Raw genomic sequence first — 11,779 nt, forward strand, 5'->3', positions numbered from 1 at the left:
AAAAATAACTTCTTTTATCGTGTGCATAGTCGTTATTTGCACAAACATTTTATTATCTAGAGTATTATTCTTGTCCTGGTAATAGAAGAGCAAGTTTATTCTGCAAACTTTTTGTAAAACCGAAACCAAAATTTTTCACTGATCACAATACTGTTGAGAGTAATGTTTTGTCTAAAATAAGATTAAAAGATATACATTTGATTTCTTAAATCTTTACATATACGAACACATCACTTGCAATCCAAAACCAAACAATAAATAAATTAAATTGCAAGAGTAGACTTTCTAGAAGAATTTAGCATTGTAAATATAGTCAGAGCTCCGCATCTCAAAGTATACCAATAACAAATAGAATCAGAGTGGAAAGATACAGTGTTGCTTTAAATATCCATGAACAAGTTTGTTTTAATTATATGAAAATATGAAAAGGGAGAAGGGAATGTAATTTAAAGGTGGTATAAAATGGGAGGGGACATACACAGATTGGTGGATCATAACGTGGAGAGTTGTGGGAGAAAGCTGGGGCGGGGGACAGGTGAATGGAGGTCAAACAACTAACATACAAGATGTATAAGTAAGTAGAAGGTTTATATACTTTTCGTCTAAAAGTTGCCAAAATACAATGCAATAGAGAACGTATATCTCAGATCACTCTGTAACAACAAGTTATTCTCTCCACTGTTGTACTGCCAGCTGATTCAGCTGTCCATATCTCATGTATTAATTTCTTCCATTTGCCCTCAACTTCCAGTCTTCCCATTAGTGGCTCAAGATCATCATAATTCTTACTTGTCCGGATATAGGTATAGCTGCCCACTAAAATTATAACACCTCCTGAAAGAAATAGTTCTTACTAATCCGAATATAGATATAGTTGAACACTAAAACTATAACACCCCCTGAAAGAAAATAATTCTTACTAATCCGAATATAGGTATAGTTGCCCACTAAAACTATTAACACCTCCTGAAAGAAAATAATTCTTACCAATCCGAATATAGGTATAGTTGCCCACTAAAACTATAACACCTTCTGAAAGAAAATAATTCTACACAGATCTTTGTACCAAAAGAACAAAAACACAATATACTTCATATATTGTATAATATGTAATGAGCACTTGGGCACGATATAATATGTAATGAGCACTTGGGCACGATTAACTTACATTGTTTCTTCTTCCAATAATATCCATTACATTTACATATAAGAAAATACTGACATGAATCATATAACAACTTCAAATACCATTCAATTCATAAGTATCAATTCAATGATTGAACATGAATAACATTCACTTCTCATGTATATATATATATAAATATTTTTAAATAAGATAACAAATAATTTCCCGTGATTTAGATTTAAAAAATAATCTGTTTGTAAGCATAGGTGCCAAAAGCTGAATGACCATACAAATCACAACAATCGGCACGATAACTTGCCTTACCAGCGTTACTAAGGCTACCAACAAACCAACCATCAAAACAAGATTTTGATTGGCCTGATACAACAAAAGATCTATACCTATTCAAGGAAAATATTTCCCGCCTAATTCGCTTCGCTTAACCGACAGAAAATATATACACCTTTTGAAAGAAAATAATTCTAACTTGTCCGAATATAGGTATAGTTATCCACTAAAACTATAACACCTCCTGAAAGAACAATTAGGAAATATGGGGAAACTTATTAGAAAAACAATCATTCTCAGTCTGATATTAGAACTTAATTTCAGTTTACACTCTCAACTTTGTAAGTTACAGGACGGAAAGACAATTTTCTCATTGTGGTAATCCAGTTGATTGGCTCCTGCTAGGAAGTACAAAAAAGTGCTACCTTCTATTTTTTATATCTGTGATGCATGTTTCTTCATGTTTCTGCTAACTTAATGATATTCCATACAATATACCTGAGCTCAGTTAATCGGCTTAGGAAAACTGTCCCTGATTTTATTCTCGTTATCTACTCTTGTACTGAAAGATGTTTTGTTCTCGCTGAACCCAACGAAATAAACTTAATATACCGTCAAAACATCTGAATCAATAACGCAATAGTATATTTCACATACTTCTCGATACTAAATGTTGCAAATAATTTCATTTTCATTAAAGAGAATGAATAAAAGTTACCCGGTTTTACAAGCCTTATCATTTCAAGAATAGCTTCAGCGGGCACGTGTGCTTCTGTTGCGTAGATTCCACCTCCTGTGAGAACATCATAGGAATCTAAAAGTAAATTTTGAAGTTTGTACGACATATTTGACTATAGCACTAACACATATCAAAAAAGCTTACAGTAGTACAAAAAAACAAGATTATGAGAAGATACAGATTGACTGCTGCATATAAAATCAAGATCAGCAACCATTAACAAATAGTTAAAACAAGCTCGCCTTTCAGAGCTTCCTTACGCTTGACGGCTAACTTAGTGCAGCCGGCAGCTTAGCCATAGCAAAATATATATGTGACGTTAAGCATTGTAATCGTGACCCCCAAAACCATTTAGAAGTATTGACTCACTGGCAGGTAAACTTGATGGTGTTCCGGATATAAACTCGACAAAGTAGTTTTCATAAAGGTTGTTTTTTCTTGCCTCATTTAACATGTCTTCCGATGGTTCAAGGGCGTCTATGTGTTCAAAACCATACTTCTTAAGCTGAAAATATAACTTCTATATATTTTATCGGGACGGGATATTATGCAGAAACAAAACGCTTTTACTTAAAAACTACTAGAACATTGACTCAAGATTCCTAACCTTTTACCTAAGAAACTATTCTGTACAAAACATTAGAAAAGAGAACCAGAAAAAAATGATAAATAATTATTTTGTATTGAATGTATTTCTTTTTGACGTAGATGAACATACGTATCTCACTGCTCTTATGTTTTAAAGACTTTAACAATTTTCACCCAATGTATACTCGTAATAACTACATTAATATTGGTTTACAAGTCACTTAATAGCTTACACTTAATGTACTTATGATTTACAAGACTTGTTATACCTAAACACATGATGAACTTACGGTTTGCAAGAAACTCAGATACGTTTGATTTACAAGACTCGCACATGAAATAACTTAACACATACTAGTACATTACTAACTTATGGCTTACAAACCACCGCACATTCTGTATATTCTTACTTAAAACATTATTAATTAACAATGAAGAACACCTTATTTGAAACAGACAATTTTTGCCTTCGTAGGCGAACAATTAGAAACAAGATACTATGTTCCTAAGAGATTCATTTCAATCTATAATATATGATAAACTATGAGTTAAGTTAGAACTATTTAGAACTATTCAATACACTATAATAAATATTCAGTTTTATCTTGGTACCATTTTTGATGAGATGGCTGTAGAATTTATTTTCATGATATTATTTTCGGTATACTGCAATAAACTTTAAATATAGGGATAACGCATGTTTTTTCGTGTTATAACATGGGATTCTGCAGATGTTATAACACGAAATGAACATGCGCTAACGCTATTCTAGCATAAAACGCGTAAAAACTGATAAATGAATACAATGTCACTCAACGTCATTAAATTTCCACGAAATGCGAGGGAATGTCTGAGTTGTTTGTTGACGTTATTTCGTTTTGAATTATCCGTTTTGGGGACGTTTACGCTTTGCCACGGAGCGTGCATATATAAAAATGTGTTATAACAGCACGAGAGCGCGAGAATCTCTCTGTTAACACACGTTTTCTCTACTGTTAAAACACCCCCGAAAAGTGACAGGAACAACAGTTTTATGCTAGAATGCTTATTTCATGTATCAAGTTGTCTTTATTCTTTGAAAGACTTCATTGAAAATAAGATTGTCATCGAAATGTTTATATGCAATCATGTTTTTGTTTTTTTAAGATAAACTATGCTTTTGCTTAAAGTATTTCATCAGTGAATATGGATATAAATCTAAAAAAAAAATCCCAATATTTATCTTAGCAAAATACTAATTAAATGCAGAGCTACGATCAATATTAAATGTTATATAGTATCAGTCGTTTGTTAATTAAAGACATGTACACCAGTATTTTCAGGGTCATACAATATTCGTACTGTTTCAATTTCTGTGTTAACATATGTTTAGAGACTGATCATATTGTCAAATACAAACTTTGGGCATAATATATCTTATAGTTACCTCCATCACCATCACCATCACCACCACCAACGTCATCATCATCATCATCATTATAACTTTTATTATTATTATTATTATTATTATTATTTCTACTACTTCCACTACTACTACTACTACTAAAAGTAAACTTTTAAAAGATTTCAATGTTTGTTATGGTGTTTGTTTCTATTTTTATACATGTATGACGTAGTCATGGTAAAAATATCCGACATTTAACGATACGATGTCTTCGATGTGAGTTGTAACTACCTGTTTCGCAACCAGTCCAGTACCTGCACCGACATCAAGAATTCGAACGTTTCCTCGCTCACCTTCTTGGAAATAATCTTTAAGAATTGAAGCTATTTTAATACTGTTAATGTCATACTTGTATTTTTCAGCATCCTGTAAATAGAAACAATATTTACAGCTATTAACAACAGTTTGAAACTATCCACGTTTCTAACAAGTTTCGATTAAACTGCCAAGTAAACAAAGAAGAATATTCTGTGACAACGGTTGACGCGCGGACCGGTAAGAGAGCGACCATGTCTTAAAGGTGCACTATAGGTCCGAAGTTTACATTTGAAAATAAGAACAATTACTACGTTTACATTTAGTTTACGTAAACATGCAATTACCAGTACTATGCAACAGGTTTAAAATAAGACAAATTGCATGTTTAGCTAAACAAAGTATAAATATCTGTTACTAGTACAAAAAGTTTAGCCAATGATTAGTCGCCGGTAGAAACCGGCGACTATATTTGATACGCTTTAGGATTCTGCAGCTAGTAGGAGAAGTTATTAAAATGTGACAATGGAAAATGATATTGTAAATAAAAGGAAAATGAGGCAGTTAATGAAAGGCTTACATAAAGGAATTAGGAGCTGAAAATTGCATAAGATTTTTATTATTTCAAAAGATAGCTTTCTGGGAAAATAGGAAAAATGTATAAAGAATTTATCCCTATTCTCCGTATCAATAGCCATATCACGTGATCTGAAACAGGAAAATATTCTCACTACACTGCAAAGAGATACCATGTCAGATTAATAATCACAGTTAATCTATTTCTTTTCAGTTGCTAATAAATAAACAATTAGACACTCAACCTAGACAGAATCCTAATTTAATCCCAACAACATTCTACAGATAATTTCAGAAATGGATTCTAGTAGTTGTTTGAATTGGGGTAAAAATTAATTCTAAATATTGCGGATTACATAAAAGAAAGAGGAAGAAATAAAACAAGGTCTTTCAAAGAGGATATAATTTGTTTATTGAAAGTTATTACACAATGCGTTTGTTTGTAAAACAGACAATAAATTTCTTCTAAAAGCAAAATGTTGTCGAAGTCAGAAGAAAAATGAATTACCACATACATTGTCTAAAGGAATCAAACGTTCTTGACGGACAATGCAACTGTATTGCTTGGTAAATAAAAAAAATGTGCACTTTCATTTAAACAATTGAAACTTAATTAATTGTTTGTGTGTTATATATTCAAGATAATACTAGTTAATCTTTGCAATGTGTACATGTGCACATTCGGATCACGCGATAAATCTTGTCGATATGGAATATATGTATATCATTAAATTCGTGGTTTTTTTTACCTTTTTCTGGCGATTTGATGCCCTGCATCAAAATTTTACTTGTTAATTTTTGATATACATGTATACTAACTGGATCTTTTATGTAGATAGGGGTATCATTTTGCGATATTCTGTCAAAAAGGAGATTCTATGAGGAAGCTGGCTTATGGAAAGTCGGCGGTTCTAACTAGGTGGCCGCCCGTGATGAAATAATGCACGGGGGGTGGGGGCACCTGGGGTCTTCCTCTACCATCAAAGCTAGAAAGTGCCCATATGATCTAAATTTGTGTCGGTGCGTCGTTATACCCAACACATCCATTGTGCATGCACGTTTCTACGGCAACGACCGAGCGCTCGTTTCTACAAAAATACCAACATATTACTATGTTTGTCCCTTAAAACTTGATGTACTCAACTTGGGCATGTCGGAAAATCTGTTAGCACAAAAACAGGACACCTGTCTTGCTCTGCTGTTCATATTTTAAATGACATGTTTATTGGTAAATCAAGAGGGCAGCAGCAGAACAAAAATTATCAACCGATGTCTCGGGAAAGAAAAAAGTTACTCTTAATATAACACTCTTGGCGTGATATTGAAGATTTTTTTCATGGTTGCAATCAATGCCGAAGTACCATTTAGCAATTTACGCAGTTTGAATTTGCGTTTGCAAATATTATACTGTGAAATCATTTTTATTCGCGTAGGAGAATTTTCGCGTATTTTCTATACAAGGTATGTCGTGTATAAATCTGACTTTTCAACACATTAAGTTGGCATGATTCATTTTGTTATTTATCATTGTATTGAAGTAATTGAAGGAAAAATCTGCGGAAGAGATATTAAACATTTTAAAATATTAGATACAAGTATTAATGAATACTAGTACGGGCCAAGTATCGTGAAAGAGCGGTCGAGCACACCACACTTTCCAGGGTAAAGTTATATAGGACTCTATACGAAAAATGTTTATATTCTTCCAAGTATCCGGGGCTGCTCCAGCTGCAAGTTTAGACACTGTCACAATCCCTGCCAGTGAGAATGCACGGTGTGATAAAATATGAATTTAAATGATTATCATTGTAATATGTAGTACAAATATAAAAACAAAAAATTAACGCTGGAATATAGCAAGAGAACGCATCTCTTGCCGAACATGTTTCAACATTTTCAAGGGGAGGCCCCAAAAACCTAATTCGGAGACCCCCTCCCTTACCTACCCTACATTCGCAGCATTTTTGCTTGGTTCGTAGCTATGCTGCTCATATCTGGCATACAGTTCAAAATATCATCCAGGTACGCCCCTGATCTGACTATCAATCTGACTAAAGTACATCTCCTATTACGCTACGCTTAGGATCTGAAGTCGAGCTATTGATAGCCTCGTTCTGACGACCCTTTCATTAGCCAACCAGAGCTTACCTTACAACATTTTGCAAATCTACATTTATCCTGGGTTTTTCATAATTATAATTCTTATTACGTAAAGTGTCAGACGGCCGGTTAGCTCAGTCTGTAGGGCTCAGTCTGTAGGGCTCAGTCTGTAGGGCACTTGCTCTGTAAGCAAAGCAAAGGGGTCCCGGGTTCGAGCCCCGGTCTGACCGCACATTTTTCTTATTCTTTGACATTCGAACAAGTCGTCTAATTGGTTCAAATAAAATTAGATTTGCGAAAATAAAAATAGCAATATTGGAAATTCAAAATATACAGAAGACGAATGTGAATGGGTCATTCTCGGATCTTCGTTTGGAAGATCAAGTACTTTAGTCAGATTGATCTGACCATTATCCGAGGAATTGGCAAGTAACTAGACATATTATCAGATTGTGACGCGCTCGAATGTATAACTAAATGTTTATTACTTACAGTCCTGAAAAAATACAGAAATATTAATCTTTGATCTGTATTGTAATATGCAAATTGTGTAAGATTATTGGGAATCAGTTTTCAACGTTGAAATTTGACCTGACTATAGTCGATCAGGTTTCAACGAGGGTCAAATATTCACGCATGGATGGATCATTAAATAACGGGCGGGGTCAATTTTCAACGTTGAAAATTGATCAGTCATCCGTTTAAACAGGACCCAGGGGGTCAATTTTCAACCGGGTCAATATTTAATGTTACATCGGCCATGACATATGTGTCTGGGAAATTTGAACAGTGACTTAGACCTTGACTTTGATGTGTAACAAAAAAGTTCATTATTGCTGATAGTATTTTTCTATGATATATTGATGGGGCAGGATTAATTTTCAAAAATACAGAGCTGTCAATGCTGTAAATTTGTTGTGAAATTCACAATCCATGTCCAAAAGTGCTTGTTTAACTATACAGCAAAGAAGGAGAAATTGTGCCGGGCCGACACCATCTGATAGATATGAGTTTCATCTGCTAATGCTAGATAAGTAAAATTGTAGCCCGCCCGCTTAGCACAACAGGGAGAGCACAGATCTACGGATCGCAGGATCGCGAGTTGGATCCCTGTGCGGGACGTATGTTCTCCGTGACGATTTGATAAAATACATTGTGTCTGAAATCACTCGTCCTCCACCTCTGATTGGCAGTTAAAATTGCGGAGAACAGGTTTGTACTGGCACAGAATCCATGAACACTGGTTAGGTTAACAGCCAACTGAAATACTGTTGTAAAACGGCGTTAAACCCAAAGCAAAAAAGTAAGATTGTATACATTTGTCAGATTGCCTTCCAATAATAATTAGTTTAATTGTCGTGTGCAGAATATAGAGTAGTTGGCGTTTGAAAACGTTCTCAAAAACAGCCTGTCAGTTCAATCTCATTGATATCATCTTGTAATAGATTGTTTACTCCTCCTTTATAATCCTACCGTCTTAAGGACACTGTTATATCGGACATAGTTGACCCGTTTTAGGAATACACAAGTTAATAAACCGTCCGCTTTATCGATTGACAACACTGGAGTGACCCCACTCTCTTGCACACCGGTTACATTAGCATTCATGGTGAGGAACGAACGACAACTCTGCTTGGAGATTGGAGTGACCCCGGGTTAACTATTTATGCAGCTGATAAATAAAATATTACCAGTTCCTGTCGCCAAATTCAATGAATATTTGCCATTTAAACAAATTCACCGCAAAAGGCGATGATGGCGACTGACAACGTGAGTCCTGCGGCTTGTGATAAAGATTCCAGATATTTGAAAGCATACACATTTAACAACAGCAATTTTGCACATTTGAACTTGTTCGAGTATATATTCATGAGAAAGGTGCTAGATAAATTTGGTATCATACTCAAATTATGAATAACTAAAATTACCTCATCGTAAGTGCTAGCCCAGTCTCTATACGCTTTCTGTGACTCCTCTAAGCACACACCTGGTCTACAAACTGCTTCCAACCAAACTTTATAATCCTCTTCTGCCATTTAATCTTTATACAGTCGCCTTCTAACAGTCTAATGTACCATATAAAGTACTGGTATTACAGATACTGTGGTGCATGGTTTGTGTTATGTATGTGAGTATTAAAATATGATATCACCGCTTCACTGCATTGCTATGCATCATATACAGGCTCACTCTGCAGATCAAGACTGAGTGGTGAATTTTACGCAGAACAAGCTGAGAAAAACGGAAGAAATCAAACAATTTTCAAAATTTCTAAAAGCGATGTTTAATCTAGTTATTCGAAATTTCAGCACTCGGACATTGTTGCAAATACACGTAACATTTCTATGAATATTGTGAGTTTTTAAAGGCACTGAACTGGCCAGAAGTGTGTCCTCTGTAATGTGGTCCCTTTTTTGGAAATGCAAGCATCCATCAGTAAATTGACAATCGGTTCATAAAATATTTTATAAGCTATGCAATTTTCATGTAAAACTACACTTTCTTTCTATGATTTGATCATGTTCAATAGTGAAATATCCACCGAATTCTTCATTAGCATATAGGGCACTTGCGGTTAGTGTGCCGAGGTAGCTATACGACACTATCTTGACTATGTATTTGCTGTGTTACACAAATGTGCATATAGATATTCGTAAAAGTGTAATTATAGAATTGTAAGAAATATGTGATGCCGCCCTCTGGAATAGTAGCTCTGATTTTAATTTATAATAAAAAGATAAATATTCACGCACATTTTCTAGCTTACATAAATTGTTCTTTGAATAACGAAAACGCACTTTGTTTACTTTTCAGAAACAACAACAACAACATCAGCAAGCTAACGCATAATACTAATTTGCATCAAGCCTACCTGTATGTGGTCCAGTATTTTCTCAACACGGCCAAGAGAACACAAACCAAATAACACCATTCAGATCAAGTATACAAATGAGATTCAATTTCACCGCAACAATTGACTGACACCAAAAGGGAAACCAGTGCAACCAAAACCAACTTCGGATTTTTCCAAAAATCGGTTTTATCGTGTGTTGTTGGTTTTTTTTTTTTTTTTTTTTTGTTTTTTTTGGGGGGTTTTTTGGCACATTAAATAAAGAAGGGATAAATTCGATTTATTTGTTGCATATTCTAAATGGTTTAATCTAAATGGTTTAAGATATCAAATTCGCATCAGCGGTAAAAATTGTTTGAATCAAAGAAGTATAAAGTACTCAGATAAAGATAGATTTATTTCAGTATTATGCATAAAACATGGTAAAACACATCCACATACACGATAAAACAATAACACAATAAACATTTATGAGAAATGAAACCATGTCAATAACATTATACCAAGGATAACACAAAAAGAGAACTAAATTGCGGTCCTAAGGTGTTGATGGTATTGACATAGAGAGGCAGGAAATGAAATGTAACAGCCCTAAATTAAAATGGCATTATATATATAAAACTTTGATATGATAAGACCGATTTAAAACAACAACTACATATTAAGCATATGACTTTTTACTGAATATTCAAAATTACTTAACTTTGAAATGTTCCTTAGCGAAAAGAGTAACTTGTTCCACAGGACATAGCTACTAGTATATGCAAAAGATTCAGTACCAAAACCTTTGACTTTTGGTCATGAATGAATGGAGTCAATGGGGAAAAGTTTTCAATCATTTATTCTGGAGCAAAACCATTTATTATTTCCAAACCATTACAAGGAATATTTTGTTCCACTCTACTTTTAACAGGTTACCAATCTAAAACCTTAAAATGTTCATTATCAATAGGAGACCTATGACCAAGATTGAGAACAAACCTAATTAATTTATTCTGAGTAACTTGGAGTTTTTCTTTCCAATACCTAGTAAGACCATGATACAAAGACAACAGAAGTTATCAAAATGACAATGGCTGAGCGCCGTAACCAGATGTTTCTTAGTGTGGAATATGAGAAAATCACGTTTCCTGTAGAAAAACTTTAACCTAGTATTGGCCTTTTTTACAACAGAATTCACCTGACAAAGACTGATCAAGCACCTTGATATTTGACTGATGAAGTTGACTGTGACTGTATTTCAGTTCCATTACAACTATATAAAATTTAAAACATACATTGTTTATTTGATAAAAATCAAGTTCTTAATACTTTACGTTACACTCTCGGTAAATTCGTTTTGATTCAGTGATTCATCAAGGAAATGCGATGCACTGTATTTCGAGAGGAAAATAAGAGTACAATGTTAACACACACTGCCATTATAACAAACAATTTATATACATTGTTTGCGTTTCTGATAATAAATATGTTAGATAACTCATGTCCGAAGTAAAAACAAATAGTTCAAATGTGTGTGAGAAAGTAGCACCTCAAAAGATAATAGGTAAGGGTAGATTTCTTGGAAGCACAGAGCACCAAAAACACAGCCCCAGAGCCACGCATTTGCCAACAACAAAATGAAGCTGTAATGGAAAAATATTTCTGACGGGTTGCTTCAAACATCCAACAAGTACATATTAATTCATGCTAAATATTGATGGAGGGGAGGGAAATAGTAAAAGGCGAAATACAAGTCACATTTAATTGCGTAAAATGTCATGAAGAGGAATCGGATAGTAAGTCTTTTCTTATAACTGTTGATACCTATTA

At 34.1% G+C, this 11,779-nt stretch overlaps 1 protein-coding gene across 1 annotated transcript; it reads right to left on the reverse strand.

Moving 5' to 3' along the window:
• Nucleotides 1–474: 474 nt before the first annotated feature.
• LOC123560661 (ubiquinone biosynthesis O-methyltransferase-like) lies at nt 475–9,152 on the reverse strand. The gene is made up of 5 exons (XM_053516962.1): nt 9,045–9,152; nt 4,417–4,551; nt 2,523–2,658; nt 2,133–2,228; nt 475–834 (listed from the first exon to the last, which is right to left on the reverse strand). Exons 1-5 carry the CDS (start codon nt 9,150–9,152, stop codon nt 644–646), a joined length of 666 nt encoding a protein of 221 aa, XP_053372937.1. The 3' UTR covers nt 475–643.
• Between the last annotated feature and the right edge of the window lie 2,627 nt (nt 9,153–11,779).

The sequence above is a fragment of the Mercenaria mercenaria genome, chromosome 10, assembly GCF_021730395.1.
Source record: "Mercenaria mercenaria strain notata chromosome 10, MADL_Memer_1, whole genome shotgun sequence".
Classification (NCBI taxonomy): Eukaryota; Metazoa; Mollusca; class Bivalvia; order Venerida; family Veneridae; genus Mercenaria; species Mercenaria mercenaria.